Raw genomic sequence first — 18,243 nt, forward strand, 5'->3', positions numbered from 1 at the left:
CAATGAGGTTATTTGCATCACTTTGTAAAATATGAGCTAGAGATACCAGTTGTTGAGCAAGTAAGTACCAACCCAAACCAAGGGTTGGAGCCGACTTCCACCCTGGCTGTAGAATAATTTCAGATGTTGTGAGGTGAAGGAGGGAATGCACTCCTGCATGTATTTTTAATACAGTGTTTTGTGAAATTTTAAATGAGCACAACTACCACTTAGTTGCAATTACAGATGGGCCTCTGTTGGTTCCTCTGTGGTTTTTCCTGATCTCGTCCTCAGTACCTGCACGTTTAAGGAATTACCTGTGTATGATGCACATGATTTTGAGGGCACTGGTGCAGATACGTATTTAGACTGCTGATTGCCATTTGTACTCTGACTGCAACTGCACTTCAACCTCTACCTAACCTGTTCCCAATAGATAAAGTATCCAGGATCCCCCCACTCCTCCCCCCCACCCCTCCACCTACAAAGGATGGAGAAGGATATCTCTGCTGGGTACCAGTGCCCATGGGAATTTAATGCAAGGAGGACGTGACAACCAAGTAGGCAAGTACCTTAAATCGTGTGGATCAATATGCTATCTCCTTATATGCTACATTTTAGCTCTTGAGCTATAAGGTCATGACTCAGTGTAAAGAAAAGTGGCTACAGGTGATGGGCAATAAGTTGCTGTTGCTAAATCAACTACTCTGCTGTGGTATATCTCCTGCTAACCATACAAATGAGGTGGTGCTCTTCTCACTCATCCATAATAGCATGCAGAACATAATTGCTCCGAATTTTTTATGTGAAAACTCTTGGTGCATCATGTAACTATGTCGGTGCATGAGAAATGGTGTGCTGTAATTGAGTTTTGAATTCCAAGAGTTCTTCCACACATGGAGCAACCTCTCCTTCAGCATGACAATGCTAGACCACATGTGAGCACCATGATAGTCAGACTTCTTGGATTCACTGTAATCAGTCATCCTCCATCAAGTCCCACTTTGGCCCCATCCGATTTTAGTCTGCTTGCAAAACTTAAAGAACACGTTCGAGGCCTTCACTTTGATAGCGATGGAGTGATGCAAGCAGAAGTGCGGTTGTGGCTCTGTCAAAGTGAACAATGATTGTATCAACAAACTTCTCTCTCATTCAGAGAAATGCGTTCATCACCATAGTGACTATGTTGAGAAATAAATATGTAGACGTAAAGAATAAAGACGTAGAATGTTAATAAAGTTTGTTTTATTTAAAAAGGTTTAAGAGTTTTCACAGAAAAAATCAGAGACATAACTTTTCAGCATGGCCCCCTAAAAGTAAGACACAGTTGTATAGCACAGTGAGAAGACTATCCAATGTGTGGTGTTTGTGGCATATGCTGATCAGCGAGAACATTATGACCACTGACCTGCTATCAGTGTGCTCCCTGCCGCCGTTGGATAAGCAGCTGCAGCAGCAAGTCGTATACTCCTAGCTCATTCATTTGTTACATAGTTTAATTCTTAATTTCTTTGCGTGTTTTTGATACTTGCATTGTATAATTCATAAATTTCGGGCGTATTATAGTATTTGAGAGTTGTAGCATCGCGTTTTAGTACCTGAATAGTGTAAATTCGCGTAGTCGTCTGTCATCTGTTTTTGTTTTGAACGGCCAGTGTCGGTTGGTCACAGTCAGTGTGCTCCCTGCCGCCGTTGGATAAGCAGCTGCAGCAGCAAGTCGTATACTCCTAGCTCACTCATTTGTTACATAGTTTAATTCTTAATTTCTTTGCGTGTTTTTGGTACTTGCATTGTTTAATTCATAAATTTCGGGCGTATTATAGTATTTGAGAGTTGTAGCATCGCGTTTTAGTACTCGAATAGTGTTAAATCGCGTAGTCTCCTTCCGCCGCTGAGCAGTGTGTCTGCAGTGCACAAGTGGCAGCATTACTGCATTTACTAGGCAATCTTGTATTTTAATAACCGTCTCAATTTTGTGTCGTTTTGTTTGCGCTCTCTGTAGATTAGTTCAGACGTTCTTTGCACAACAGTTTTTAGCATGGATAGGGACTGCAACTGCTGTGTTCGGATGCAGGCTGAGTTGGCATCCCTTCGCTCCCAGCTTCAGGCAGTGTTGGCTTCGGTCACACAGCTTGAGACTGTTGCCAATGGGCATCACTGTGGGGGTCCGGATGGAGGTTTGTCGGGGACGGCCAGCTCGTCCCACGCATCCCCCGATCGGACTACGACTGTGGTTGCCCGGGATACTGCCCGCATTGAGGCTGATCCCTCACCTGTGGTAGAGTGGGAGGTCGTCTCAAGGTGTGGCAGGGGGCGAAAGACATTCCGGAGGGCTGAACGGAAGGCCTCTCCAGTTTGTCTGACGAACCGGTTTCAGGCTCTGTCTCAGGCTGATACTGATCTTCGGCCTGACATGGCTGCTTGTCCTGTTCCAGAGGTTGCCCCTCAGTCTGCAAGATCCGGGCAGTCGCAGAGGGTGGGCTTACTGGTAGTTGGGAGCTCCAACGTCAGGCGCGTAATGGGGCCCCTTAGGGATATGGCAGCAAGAGAGGGGAAGAAAACCAAAGTGCACTCCGTGTGCATACCGGGGGGAGTCATTCCAGATGTGGAAAGGGTCCTTCCGGATGCCATGAAGGGTACAGGGTGCACCCATCTGCAGATGGTCGCTCATGTCGGCACCAATGATGTGTGTCGCTATGGATCAGAGGAAATCCTCTCTGGCTTCCGGCGGCTATCTGATTTGGTGAAGACTGCCAGTCTCGCAAGCGGGATGAAAGCAGAGCTCACCATCTGCAGCATCGTCGACAGGACTGACTGCGGACCTTTGGTACAGAGCCGAGTGGAGGGTCTGAATCAGAGGCTGAGACGGTTCTGCGACCGTGTGGGCTGCAGATTCCTCGACTTGCGCCATAGGGTGGTGGGGTTTCGGGTTCCGCTGGATAGGTCAGGAGTCCACTACACGCAACAAGCGGCTACACGGGTAGCAGGGGTTGTGTGGCGTGGGCTGGGCGGTTTTTTAGGTTAGATGGCCTCGGGCAAGTGCAGAAAGGGCAACAGCCTCAACGGGTACGGGGCAAAGTCAGGACATGCGGGGACCAAGCAGCAATCGGTATTGTAATTGTAAACTGTTGAAGCTGCGTTGGTAAAGTACCAGAACTTCAAGCGCTGATAGAAAGCACCGAAGCTGAAATCGTTATAGGTACAGAAAGCTGGCTGAAGCCAGAGATAAGTTCTGCCGAAATTTTTACAAAGGCACAGACGGTGTTTAGAAAGGATAGATTGCATGCAACCGGTGGTGGAGTGTTTGTCGCTGTTAGTAGTAGTTTATCCTGTAGTGAAGTAGAAGTGGATAGTTCCTGTGAATTATTATGGGTGGAGGTTACACTCAACAACCGAGCTAGGTTAATAATTGGCTCCTTTTACCGACCCCCCGACTCAGCAGCATTAGTGGCAGAACAACTGAGAGAAAATTTGGAATACATTTCACATAAATTTTCTCAGCATGTTATGGTCTTAGGTTGAGATTTCAATTTACCAGATATAGACTGGGACACTCAGATGTTTAGGACGGGTGGTAGGGACAGAGCATCGAGTGACATTATACTGAGTGCTCTATCCGAAAATTACCTCGAGCAATTAAACAGAGAACCGACTCGTGGAGATAACATCTTGGACCTACTGATAACAAACAGACCCGAACTTTTCGACTCTGTAAGTGCAGAACAGGGAATCAGTGATCATAAGGCCGTTGCAGCATCCCTGAATATGGAAGTTAATAGGAATATAAAAAAAGGGAGGAAGGTTTATCTGTTTAGCAAGAGTAATAGAAGGCAGATTTCAGACTACCTAACAGATCAAAACGAAAATTTCTGTTCCGACACTGACAATGTTGAGTGTTTATGGAAAAAGTTCAAGGCAATCGTAAAATGCGTTTTAGACAGGTACGTGCCGAGTAAAACTGTGAGGGACGGGAATAACCCACCGTGGTACAACAACAAAGTTAGGAAACTACTGCGAAAGCAAAGAGAGCTTCACTGCAAGTTTAAATGCAGCCAAAACCTCTCAGACAAACAGAAGCTAAACGATGTCAAAGTTAGCGTAAGGAGGGCTATGCGTGAAGCGTTCAGTGAATTCGAAAGTAAAATACTAGGTACCGACTTGACAGAAAATCCTAGGAAGTTCTGGTCTTACGTTAAATCAGTAAGTGGCTCGAAACATCATGTCCAGACACTCCGGGATGATGATGGCATTGAAACAGAGGATGACAAGCGTAAAGCTGAAATACTAAACACCTTTTTCCAAAGCTGTTTCACAGAGGAAGACCGCACTGCAGTTCCTTCTCTAAATCCTCGCACCAACGAAAAAATGGCTGACATCAAAATAAGTGTCCAAGGAATAGAAAAGCAACTGGAATCACTCAACAGAGGAAAGTCCACTGGACCTGACGGGATACCAATTCGATTCTACACAGAGTACGCGAAAGAACTTGCCCCCCTTCTAACAGCCGTGTACCGCAAGTCTCTAGAGAAACAGAAGGTTCCAAATGATTGGAAAAGAGCACAGGTAGTCCCAGTCTTCAAGAAGGGTCGTCGAGCAGATGCGCAAAACTATAGACCTATATCTCTGACGTCGATCTGTTGTAGAATTTTAGAACATGTGTTTTGCTCGAGTATCATGTCGTTTTTGGAAACTCAGAATCTACTATGTAGGAATCAACATGGATTCCGGAAACAGCGATCGTGTGAAACCCAACTCGCTTTATTTGTTCATGAGACCCAGAAAATATTAGATACAGGCTCCCAGGTAGATGCTATTTTTCTTGACTTCTGGAAGGCGTTCGATACAGTTCCGCACTGTCGCCTGATAAACAAAGTAAGAGCCTACGGAATATCAGACCAGCTGTGTGGCTGGATTGAAGAGTTTTTAGCAAACAGAACACAGCATGTTGTTATCAACGGAGAGACGTCTACAGACATTAAAGTAACCTCTGGCGTGCCACAGGGGAGTGTTATGGGACCATTGCTTTTCACAATATATATAGATGACCTAGTAGATAGTGTCGGAAGTTCCATGCGGCTTTTCGCGGATGATGCTGTAGTATACAGAGAAGTTGCAGCATTAGAAAATTGTAGCGAAATGCAGGAAAATCTGCAGCGGATAGGCACTTGGTGCAGGGAGTGGCAACTGACCCTTAACATAGACAAATGTAATGTATTGCGAATACATAGAAAGAAGGATCCTTTATTGTATGATTATATGATAGCGGAACAAACACTGATAGCAGTTACTTGTGTAAAATATCTGGGAGTATGCGTGCGGAACGATTTGAAGTGGAATGATCATATAAAATTAATTGTTGGTAAGGCGGGTATCAGGTTGAGATTCATTGGGAGAGTCCTTAGAAAATGTAGTCCATCAACAAAGGAGGTGGCTTACAAAACACTCGTTCGACCTATACTTGAGTATTGCTCATCAGTGTGGGATCCGTACCAGATCGGGTTGACGGAGGAGATAGAGAAGATCCAAAGAAGAGCGGCGCGTTTCATCACAGGGTTATTTGGTAACCGTGATAGCGTTACGGAGATGTTTAACAAACTCAAGTGGCAGACTCTGCAAGAGAGGCGCTCTGCATCGCGGTGTAGCTTGCTCGCCAGGTTTTGAGAGGGTGCGTTTCTGGATGAGGTATCGAGTATATTGCTTCACCCTACTTATACCTCCCGAGGAGATCACGAATGTAAAATTAGAGAGATTAGAGCGCGCACAGAGGCTTTCAGACAGTCGTTCTTCCCGCGAACAATACGCGACTGGAACAGGAAAGGGAGATAATGACAGTGGCACGTAAAGTGCCCTCCGCCACACACCATTGGGTGGCTTACGGAGTATAAATGTAGATGTAGATGTAGAATATAAACCCATCCAGACAATAACAGCATCACATTGTGAGGAATGACTGCTAGTCAGACACGCGCATGGTGCATGTAGTATTAGTGAGTGTACTGTTCATGTGTAGAATGGGGGAGGTGCATGATATATCAGAATTTGGCCAAGTGCAGATTGTGATGGCACAGAGGCAGTGAACTGGTGGAACTAACATCAGACTTTAATGCTGGGCAGAGTACAAAGGTGTCTGAACACTCAGTTCTTTGAACACTCCTAACGACTTGACTCCGTAGCCAATGACACATGCATGTGCCAATATTAACACTATGACGTGGACAACTAAGACAGAACTGGGCCTGTGACCATTGGCACTGGACGTTGATGTAGTGGCAGAGCATTGCATGGAATGAAGAGTCCTGATACTTTCTTCCTCATGCCAGTGTAAGTTCATGAATCTGTCACTCATAAGGGGAACAGCTCCTTGACACCTGTTCTGTGGGACAGAGACAAGCTGGCAGCAGCTCCATTCTGCTCTGGGGAACATTCAGGTGGGCACCTATGGGTCCAGTAGGGCTGGTGCAAGGCACCATGATGGCTAAGGAGTATCATATACTGCAGACCTCGTACACCTTTTCACGATGATCGTGTTTCCTGATTTAAGTGGCATTTTTCAGCGAGATAATGCTCCTTGTCAGAAGGCCTGGAGTGTGATGGAGTGATTTGAGGAACACAGTGACGAGTTCCCATTGATGTGCGGGGCCCTCAACTGTCCAGATATGAACCTGATAAACACATCTGGAATGTGATTGAACATGACATCAGAGCTCACTGTTCCCCTCCCCGGAATTTATGGGAATTAGGTGAGTTGGGTGTGCAGACCTACCAAGGTCTCACTGCTTACATGTCATGATGTGTCGCCGCTATTATTCGTGCCAAAGGTGGGCATACCGTCTGTTAGGTAGGTAGTCTTAATGTTCTGGCTGATCAGTGTTCAGATCAAGTCACATTTATTGTGACTACATTTTGCATTCTGACAATATTTTGTATTCTGACAAGAGGACAGAAGCTTAGTTACCCAGTGTGCCCTCTATAGCTGATAATGAGATGAATGAGGTACAGTTTTTAAGATTCTGTGCCATGTCTGACTTGCTTCCTAAAATATTTGAGGGTTTGTAATGTGTGTTTCTTCAACTTTGTCCTGTGTAATTCATGGCAAAGTGCTTCATAGTGAACAGTGGGATGTCAGTGTCCAGTGGGTACAATATTTCAACAAATGACCACTTTGCCATCATCAGGTGTGCTGATGAATTGAAGGCCTTTGGACTTAGCACCAGGCTTATATCTCCTCCTCTCCCTCCTGCCTGGCATTCTGTATGAGGCCCACATCCAAGTGCGGGTGTGCCTCGAGCATCTCGTCCTCACACTCCTCCCAGAGCCAGGCCGTACCATCCAAGATTCGCACACAGGGACACATGCTGGTGGCATCTCTGCTGCTGCTGCTGCTGCTGCTGCTGCTGCTGCTTTGCCTGCTCCTGAATTCAGTTTGTTATGGGAGTTCTCTTTCCTCTTCTCAATCAGACTCTGTACAGGTTCCTTGGCCTTACTAAGGATGGTATCACTATCATGATTGATCAGTGACTCCCTTACTTGAATATCAATATATACTGTAATTAGACAGCACCAGAAGTTAGTTGGTGTCAGAACCATAGTATGTGAGCTACAGCGTGTACCATAAGAAGATGAACAGTGACCTAAATTTATATTCGCACAGCTGCCACTACGAGGCACAGAGGAGTGGTATGCTCAAAACATAGGTACATGTGACTTTCATGTTCCCTGACAATGGGAGTCTGAACCAAAAACTTCTGAGGAGGGTATTGCAGAAAAAGAGATAAACAGAGTGACAAATTCAGAAAGCTCTGCATCCTGCACTAATTTCAAAACAAGTGGAAACATAAAAGGAACCTTAGGAGGATTCGTCTATTGCAATTAATCAATTTTGTGGTGCAGTGGTGGGGAAGATTGGACAAATTATTTGGAAATATAAAGTGGAAACTGTCTTCCACCTCTCATTAAAATACAGGCACTGCTTGTTAGCATAAAGGACGACCTCTAACTACAGAAATCTATTGTTTATCAAACCTCCCTTTCAATGTGCCGTAACATATACAAGCCAAATGGTGCATACTGTCATAGGTCATTGTCAAGAAAACAAATGACACACCAGACTTCAGCAGCCTATAAATTTGACAGTCACGGAACATTGCCTATCAGAATTACATGAAATGTATTATGACTGTACTAACGTTCTGAAACAGATGTCTTCTGGGACTGTGTAGTTAAAAATCAATTGAGATTTGAGAAAGGGAGCTGCTGATCAGTCGTGATCCTTAATAAGACCTGGAAACCCACACTGAGTTTGATTAAGAAGACGGAGGAGAGATCCTATGATGAAATGATTTCGGAGCTGGGCAGAGCAACAGCAGGGATGCCACCTGCGTGCGTCTCTCTGTGCAGATCTTAGACAGAACGACTTGGTGGCAGGAAGAGTGTGAAAGAGATACTGGATGCATGCCCTCACTTGGGTGTGGACCTCGTACAGAACACCAGGTAGGAGGGAGGAGCAGGAGGCATAGGAGTTACAAGGCCAGCACCAGCTCCTTGGCATCCAGTTCATCAGTACGCTTTGCTGAAATGCGTTGTTCATTGGACACTGATGCTTGTCTGTTCATCCATGAACTATTTTGTCCATTTTTAATCCGTCATTACAGGGATGGCTTATCCTTTTTTTGTTATTAATTAGGCAGTCACACCTCTCTGTCAGTGTTGCAGACTTCTTGTGTACTCCTGTTTTAGTATTTTAGACATTTAAACCACATTTATCTTCAATTATTTTGCTATGGATGCTGATAGTCCCATTGTTGAGTGCCTGTACCTACAGTTTTGGACAAATTTGCCATAGAATTTATAGGGATTCATCCCATAGTAGGTGGATTGAGTGGGCAACATGTTGCGTCTGATTCAGCTAATGCATGCGTGTATTTTTCATTATAACATGGGTGTTAAAGTTCTTTTGCTTTTTGTTGTTTTCAAGCTTAACATGTATCTAATCTGTTCATATACTTACCTATGCAGGAATCGGTGACACCTAAAACACCGCCGCGGAAAACCTTAAGGCCTCGCAGAGTTAGATTTGACCTGCCTGTGAAGGAGAAAGAGGTTTCACCATCTCAGGATACATTGAAGGAGTCTAGCTCTCGTCAGAAGAAAGTGAAATCCTCCCCATCTTCTCCAACAGTTAAAGGGTCATCTGTGGCAAACAGGACAAGAAAAAGAAAGGTACATTTTTTGGATTAATAATCTAATGAATAGAAGGCTTATACATATTTACTGCTGTCTGCTCATCCTGAATGTAGAAAATCAAATGCTTTCACTCAAGTGCACCCACCCACTAACTGGCTTGATGCTCTCACCTTGTTTTATTATTGTCAATCTTATTGGTGTACATTATGTTTTTAGCCATTTCACTTTTACTCTTATGGATTATAACTCGCTGTCATGCCCCTTATGCCTCTGTTTCATAAATCTCTTGGAATTTATGCTTTAATCATCATCCTGTTGTTGATAACTATGATAGATAAACTGTTATTAAAAGATATACACAATAATGTGGAGTTTGGTTTTTATTTCTCTTCACATTTATTAACACACAGTGTAATTCAGTGATCAGCTTTGTAAATTATATTTTTGCATACTCTTTCTTTTCACATACAGCAATAAGGAACAAAATATCTGTGCATGTTGGAGACTCAATAAGAACTTTACCGGACTGTCACATAGTAATTGTAAATTTTGAACTTTTTTAAGACAACAATTGACAGGGTGAATATATTTTACAAGATACATGTTAACTTTGCTGTCTTGAGTTTTTCAGTGTGTAAAATTCAATGCAGCAAAGTTAACTTGCAGTTTCTAAAATACACACATAGCTACCAAATACTGACTGACTGATTTAGTGATTATATTAATGAACACCAGCCGCAGACAGACTGAGGCTTTGCGTGGTATTCCTACTGATAGACATGCATATTATAGCAATTACAAATTGGTAAAATTCTGAATTATTCCATTTTAGATATTAACATAAAAGACTGGTCGGTTAAAAGGGACGAAGATGTGGTAGAGAAGTATGTTCATTTAACTAAGACGTGTATAACCAGCAAATAGCAGAGTCATCGGTACAGTCTTATGGGAGAGCAGTTTTAATGTGCATGTGGATTCCCAAAGTTTGCCAAAAAGTCTGTAGAAAGTGAAATATTTAATAAACTAACAGGTTATTTTAGTGAAATTATACATTTTTTGAAAGAGAAAAATCAGGGCCACAAAACTGAGGCACTGAGTTTCGGAAAGAATGATGTCTTAATATTGAAACTTTCTGGAACACACAAATTTTATATACAAATAGGTTTCAGAGTATTAAGTTTTTGGTGAAAAGTAAAATGTTTGTTGAAAAGTGAAGAATGATAGATTTAAATGAGTGATATCAATCTTGAAACAAACTGTACTGAAATTGGACGTGTACGTGATGTACAGATGTAGTAGGTCATGAACACATCTGCAGATAAAATGTTTCTGTAAGAATCAGATATACTATTGCCATCAGCAATCAGTATGAAGTTAGTCATTTCATGGACTATCACATACATACTACTAACAAAACCAGAGAAAGAAAGTATTGCTGACATTAGGAGTGGTATAAGAATGAGTAGCATAATCCCACGTTACTGTTACAGGATTTCATTTCTACTTAGCTATAAGGAATTATTTATTCCATTACTGTCCTCTCAAAGCATGAGACAGGTGGGGAGTCACTTGTGCGTGGAGGAAGCACCTTTTGCTGAAAATGTACGTAGCAGGATGGTGGTGTGTCTTCATCTGCTCTCTGGCCTGCAGATGTGTGCACTCATATGCTTCTATCTCTGAGGCAGTTATTTCTGATGTTTTGCACAAATAGTACTTCCAGTGCCTTGATATTTTCACTTGTACATACAGAGGTGATGGGAAAAAAAAAATGTGAACACCACAATCGCAATACATTACTGTACCTAATAAGGTGTAGGAAAACTGTTAGCATGCAAAAGAGCATCCCGTTGTCTCTGAATTGACAAATTCAACTCCTGTATGATGTACCTTATACCATTCTTTCTGCAAAATAGTGTCTGTTTCAAGTAATGATGGTACAGTTGTCTAGCGATCATGCACCCTTCTCCTTTTTTCCAAAGTAGACCACAAAGCCTCAATAATATTAAAATCTGGTACTGGTGGCTGGGACGATTCATCCTAGTGCTTACAAAACCAGTCCCGGACAATGCGGGTAATGTGAACATAGTCCCTGTTGTCTAGGAACACAGCATTACCATTGGGTAACAATCACTATACCGTGGGACAGATGATATCAGCCAGGATGGTCACTTAATTCTTGGCTGTAATGTGACCTTGCAGAGTAACCATGGAGCCCATGGAATACCATTATATGGCTGCCCAAATAATCACCAAATCCTCAGTGTTTCACTCTTGGCACCTAAACTCATCCAGGAGTTGGAAACAGTATAAAAGAAGACTCATCCAATCAAACGACATTCTTCCACTGTCCCATAGTCCAGGCTTCATGACTTTGGCATCCCATTTTCCTGTTACAGGCATTTGCATCACTGGTGAGTGGTTTTGGAATCCCAGCTCATCCTGCAATTCTTGGTCCAAAGTATGTCAGAGCACCAAACAGGGCAAAACCTAGAAATCCTCCTTTTTAACTTCAGTTGGGCGTCAGTTCATTTTCCCAACTTGTGGCGAGAAGCAATTTGAATACAACTTTTAAAACCCGGGAAGAATCACACATACCTTGTTAGTTATTGTAGTGTTGCCCTCATTAGCTGGGTGTACAAGGCCTTGGAGTTGATGATCTTAGAATCCAGGCAGGTCCTGAGTCACTCTCTTTGTAGGTTGAGGAAGTATCACTCTACCTTTGATAACATTGCTCTCCTGGAGGCACCCATACAACAGGCTCTCTGGTGCTGCTATCACCTCCTGGGTATATTTTTTGATGCTGAGAAGGCCTGTAATAGTAGTTTGAAATTTCATCCTCAGGAATTTATATGAATGGGGTTTTTGAAGGTTCCTTGCTCCCACCATGCTAATTTTGCTGTTGTGTCAGCGACATCCTCTCTAATCTCTTTGAGCACCTGTTTCTAGATATTTCTGGTGTATAACACTTCGGTGACCAAGCCCAAGCATAACTTGAGCCACAACAAAGGAGCATATCTCGTGCTCCAGTTTTCATGATGCAGGAGCCACCTATCATTTGAAACCTGGACTGCTTTCATATCTGAGTAATCTACAGATGTGTTGCTATCTGTCCTGTGACAGGTGCTGCCTTCTGTTGTCAATTTCTGTAATTGATTTGAAAGAGGAAGTAATGATTCTAAGAGCTGCTATCACAACTGATAGCCATTGCGTGCCCGCATCATTGTGAATTTCGTGTATTTACTTGTTAGTTTTTGCAGTTTGCTATAGTTTTTCTACAAATATGTCACATTTGAGTGAGCAAGAAGTTTTGGAAGCTCAAGAGGAAGAATTCAATGATTTTGCATCAGAGGGAGAAACATCAAGATTGGATCAGCCTGAAGAAGATTCATATTCATGTAAGCTGCAGTTTGCTACAATTTTTCATCACTAATATTGTTGCTACATATACTGCTGCCGTAAATGGATTTTAATTGTATTTTATTTGTCTTAATTTTTTTTCAGAGGATTTTCAAGACAAAGCAGCATCCAGCATGGGTTTCCAAGATTGCTTGGAGAAGATGAGACAGTTTTATGGCAAAATAAACAGGAAAAAAAAACCAAGCTCGTATTGCCGTGATTGTAATGTACCTCTGTGTATGGCAGAATGCTTCAGACTACTTCAGGCAAAAGCCAGTTGTGTGCAAAATAAAGAACTAACCTCTCACTGCTTTTTGGAAGGATGATTGTACTTTCTGTCACAATTATTGTTAAATTTTTATTATGTCAAAGAACTAAACTAATAAGAAAAATAAACATTTAAATTTGGCATCTTTTAGTGTGTATTACCCTGTAAGATGTGTTAAACACATATATGCCTGTAGCATTTTAAAAAATGACATAAAGGTCTGATCATCAGGACTCACAATTTTTATGAGTAGCTGGAGCACAAAGCGTAAATAATTTTGTGTCCCTTATCCACATTGTATTTTAGTATGAATGCTAAAGATGTTGCAGTTGTGCGTCCACACCAATCATCTCCTCCTCCTCCTCCTCCTCCTCCTCCTCCGTACTTCACTGTTAGCACTACATGTGGTGGCAGGTAATGTTTTCCAGGCATTCACCAAACCCAAACCCTTTCATCGGACTACCACTAGGTGTAATGTGATTCATTATTTGAAATCACTTTCCTCGACTATCGTGTGCCATCCTCTTTAACTCTCTACACACAGTCATTGTGCTGGCTGGACTGCTGCTAGCACTTCGTTAGTCATGAGTGAGTCCATCTGCTGATTTCATGTGATTGTTTACAGCCACTCCGTGCAAAGCTGAATGGTTTCTCGTTAGTCATGAGTGAGTCAGTCTGCTGATTTCATGTGATTGTTTACAGCCACTCCGTGCAAAGCTGAATGGTTTCTATCTACCAGTACATGAAATTGGTCTGGTCTTGGTTTAGTTGTAGTTGATCCTCCACATTCTCACTTCACAATCGTATCACCAACAGTCAACTTGTGCAGCTTTAGAATGGTTGAAATGTTGCTGATGGATTTTTTTTTTAAATTTTTTTTTTTTTTTATTTATTTTTTTATTTTTTTTACACACAGGTGACATCCAATGACTAGTCCATGTTGGAAGTCACTTAGGCGTGCTGGCCGATATGTTCTACTGTTTCTACTTCTCTACAGACAACACAATATTCCCCACCATCATTCATACTGATTGGTCCACCTCTCTTAACAGAGCAAGGTGGCACAGCAGTTAGCACCCTGGACTCGTATTTGTATGATGGTTTAAATCCTATCCAGCCCTCCCGATGTAAGTTTTCCATTATTTCTGTAATTGTTCCAGGCAAATACTGGGACGGTTCCTTTGAAAGGGTATGGCTGATTTCATTCCCCATCCTTGACATAATCAGAGTTTGTGTTCTGTCTCTAATGACCTCGATGTCAATGGGACATTAAACCCAATCTTCCTTCTATTTGTCCAGATACTCTTGTTCAACTAGCTATCTGCATTTAGCTCACACCTAAGAGAACAAAAATACACAGCTAGTGGCATAAGAAAATGCCTGTCAATACTACAATCTGCTAAGAAAGAAGAAATAGGAATCGTCACACATACGATGAGACATACAGACATTATTTTGATTGAACAGATGAACCTTGGGGAAAAAAAGCTTCCAAAAAACTTCAGCATTTTTCTTCAAACCTTCAATGTGGAGACATTCCATTAACACAGATAATGTAATTTAGTTAAATTGCATAATCTGTTAGTTAACGAAGTGAATGATTTCTGGATGGAAAGCATGTCGCCACTGACAAATAAACAAAATCCAAATTTATATGCTGACTATGTGTGTTGTTGACAAACATCTTGGGCACATGCTAATAAATGAGTTTATGTATCAGAAGTTAAATTATATGAAAAAATAGCAGTCACATGATTCATTTGAAACACTGTAGATAAATGTGTTTCGAAAGCTATTGTCTTTTGTAAGGCAGATACTGTTGAAGATGAATACGTGCACTTGATACTATTCTGGCAATAAATAAATGAAAGTTCACTCTATTGGGTAGCATATATGAATATGAGTGAAGTTGGGTTAATGGGGGTGAGGGTGGAGGTGCGTGCATGTGCGGGTGCTAGCAGAGATTGAGGCCAGGAGGAATGACTATTTGAGGATGTGTTTCAAGGACAGTTCCCATCTGTGTAGCTCAGAAAACTGGTACGAGGAAGGGGGGGGGGGAGGGACAGGGGGGAGGAGAGGGCATACCCAGATGGAACTTTTTGTGAAACAGCTGGTTGGTGACCATGCCCATGTAAAAGGCTGTGCAAAGGTCACTGTGAAGATGGCATATGATATGACTGCTTTTCATATCACTCTTCCTCTGATAGCATAGTGTATGTCTGTGGCAGGAATGGCATGGTATGTGCTGGGTGGACAGAGCAGGTCTTGCACATGATTCTTTCACAGGTGTATGACCCATTTGTCGAGGTTTTGAGAGTGGCAGTGGCATTAGGATCTACCAGAGTATTTCATAGATTTAATAGGCAGAAGAATGCCATTTTTAGGGGTGGGAATGGTTGTGGGTAAGATATTCCTCATTTCCTGACATGAAGCCCTGGTGAACAGTTTCGTTAAATTGTTCCAGTTGATGCTGATGCTGGGTAATGTGGAGGGGGAGAGGAAGTGCTCCTTTGCAACTAGTTTACCAGGGTGGTCATAGGATTGGTTGCATGTGTTAATATGTTTTGGGAGAGTTGTCTGTGAAGGCCTCAGAAAGACCAGCATACTGGCCAGGCATTGTGTGTCACTACAGATACGCTGTTGAGTGGTGCCAAGACTGCATTGTAAAGAATTTGTAGCGTGCAGTGGATGGCAGCTATCAGAGTGAAAGTACTGTTGATGTTTAGTGGGCTTCATTTATATTGATCTTCATGGAGACATTGGAGTGGAGGACTTTTTAATGTCCGGTATTCCTGCGTGTCGTAAGAGACGACTAAAAGAAGTTTCACACATTTCGGCCTTTATGTGATGGTCCCCTGTAGGGTTCAACCTCCATACTTCCAAGCTAGCCAATTGGGGAAGGGCGCATTACATGGTGCATCGTGTCCATTGTGCATTGAGATCTTTCGCCTGCTCTCTCATCGTCACATTGCAGTCCCGCTCACTCTCCATCTCTTGGGCTAGGATACATTACTGGGCGCAGTTTCCACCATCCACTATGCTGTGTCGCTTTCTGCGCCGCCGCCGACCATGGACTTCTTTGCACCTGATATCCAGCACAGTAGCCAGTCCGTTGTTGTGGGGCCCCCATGTACCCTGTTGATTGTAGCCCCCTGACAACACAGGGATTGCTCTGCTGATGCCTGCACCATTAACTCCCCACATATGCCAAGGAGTAGTTGCCTATCTCCCTGGGGCATCGGGACTCCCGGCAATGGTCATCCTGCCAGGTGGCCCTTGCTGCGGCAGGGTTGCGCCTGTGGGGAGGGCTCTTGGTCGGAGTGGGTGGCATCAGGGCAGATGACAAGCAATGAAGCGTGGCACATCTTCTCTTGCTGGTGGCCAGCCGCCAGCAGTCTCTAAGCATTCCAGGGCTCAATTTAATGCAAACACATATGAACCCAGATCGTTTCCCTCCCTGGTCACCCCTTGGGAGGAAGTAAAGGCTAAGAATGGCAGCGAAGCTTATTTGTCCCAGTACCTAGTATGTATGAGAGCTGATGGGGATTACTTTGTGTCCATGAAGCCTCAGATCTTTGTAGAGCATTTAGAGGACAAGTTTGGGGAGGTGGAGGGCTCGTCTAAAATGTGGTCTGGATCGGTCTTGATAAAAACAGAATCCTCTGCCCAGACATGGGCATTACTCGCTTGTGACAAGCTGGGGGATGCTTCTGTTACTATCACACCCCATAAAAGCTTAAATATGGTCCAGGGGACTATCTTCCACAGGGATCTTCTTTTACAGTCCAATGACGAGGTGCGCGCCAACTTAGAGCGACGAGGTGTCCATTTTGTCCGGCGGGTCCACCAGGGTCCGAGGGATAATCAGTTTGCCACCGGTGCCTTCATCTTGGCCTTTGAGGGTGACACATTACCCGAGAAGGTGAAGGTGATGGTCTAACGCTGTGATGTCAAGCCATAAATCTCTTTCCCGATGCGGTGCTTTAAGTGTTGGAAGTTTGGCCATATGTCTTCCCGCTGTGCTTCCAGCCTCATATGTCAAGATTGTGGTCATCCATCCCATCCCAATACTCCATGTTCCCCGCCTCCCATCTGTGTCAACTGTGGAGAGCACCATTCCCCTTGCTCGCTGGACTGTAGCATTCTACAGAAGGAAAGGAAAATAATGGAATACAAGACCCTGGACCGACTGACCTACACTGAGGCTAAAAGGAAATTTGAAAGGCTCCGTCCCATGGGCATGATATCATCTTATGCCGCTGCTATCACTACTGTTACAGCCCCATCCGTTGCACCAATCATAGTCATCTTTCAGAGTCGTAAGACCACACCTGCCCCCTTGATGGTGGGGGGGCACTTCCCTCCCTGTTGCTCCCGCACCACCTACCTCGAGAGCAGCACCCCTTCAACCATCGAGGACATCAGTCCCCACTTCTAAGCCGGAGAAGCGTAAGTCTCAGTCCCCACTTCTAAGCCGGAGAAGCGTAAGTCTTCTTTGGCTTCTCATGCTAGTTAGGTGTCCTTTGGGTCACTCCCTTCCCAGGTTCCTTTGGCTTCTCATGCTAGTTAGGTGTCCTTTGGGTCACTCCCTTCCCAGGTTCCTACCAGCAGCAAAGCAGACATACCAGTGGCTGAAGAAGCCTCAGGTAGCTGGTCGTAGGACTTAACGCTCCTCTTCAGTCCAGGACACTGAATCAAAGAAGCCCTCCCCACTAGAGCAACCCAAGGAACAGCGCGAGAAATCGAAACTGAAGACCTCTAAGAACAAGGAAATTGCGGTGGCGCCAACACCACAGCTACCTACAAGCTCTGCGTCTGTGGCATAATCTGTCTCCTCGGTCCCTTCACGCATTTTTTGGCGGTGGACAATGTCATTCTCCAGTTGAATTGCAGCGGTTTTTGCCACCATCTTGCTGAGCTCCGACAACTTATCAGCCTCCACCCTTTCATTTGCATTGCTCTCCAGGAAACTTGGTTTCTGGCATTACAAACCCCCGCCCTCCGTGGCTATCGGGATTATTTTGAGAATCGGGCAGCTTATGAGAGTGGTGGAGTCTGCGTCTACATCCTTAACTCTCTTTACAGCGAGCGTGTACCTCTTCAAATGCCTTTAGGGGCTGTCGCTGTTAGGGCGTGGATGTCACAGGCTGTTACCATCTGCACTATCAATCTTCCACCAGACAGTGATGTCCCACACCATGTATTGGTCCACGCTGATAGCCCAACTGCTGCCACCTTTTCTGTTACTGGGCGACTTCAATGCCCATAACCATTTGTGGGGTGGATTGGTGGCAACAGGCCAAGGCATTGTCACGGAGCAAGTGTTGGCACAGCTCGACCTTTCTCTTTTAAATGATGGTGCCTCTGCACATTTCAGTGTGATGCATGGCACATACTCAGCCATTGACCTTTAGGTC

At 43.8% G+C, this 18,243-nt stretch overlaps 1 protein-coding gene across 9 annotated transcripts in view; it reads left to right on the forward strand.

Moving 5' to 3' along the window:
* LOC126183366 (uncharacterized) overlaps positions 1–18,243 on the forward strand; it is a 505,494-nt gene that overhangs the window by 52,108 nt on the left and 435,143 nt on the right. For all 9 annotated transcript variants that reach the window (XM_049925289.1, XM_049925286.1, XM_049925287.1 and 6 more), the window contains exon 2: positions 8,995–9,198. In XM_049925289.1, coding sequence (XP_049781246.1) covers positions 8,995–9,198 — 204 coding nt within the window. The remainder of the gene's footprint in view (positions 1–8,994; positions 9,199–18,243) is intronic.

The sequence above is a fragment of the Schistocerca cancellata genome, chromosome 4, assembly GCF_023864275.1.
Source record: "Schistocerca cancellata isolate TAMUIC-IGC-003103 chromosome 4, iqSchCanc2.1, whole genome shotgun sequence".
Lineage (NCBI taxonomy): Eukaryota > Metazoa > Arthropoda > Insecta > Orthoptera > Acrididae > Schistocerca > Schistocerca cancellata.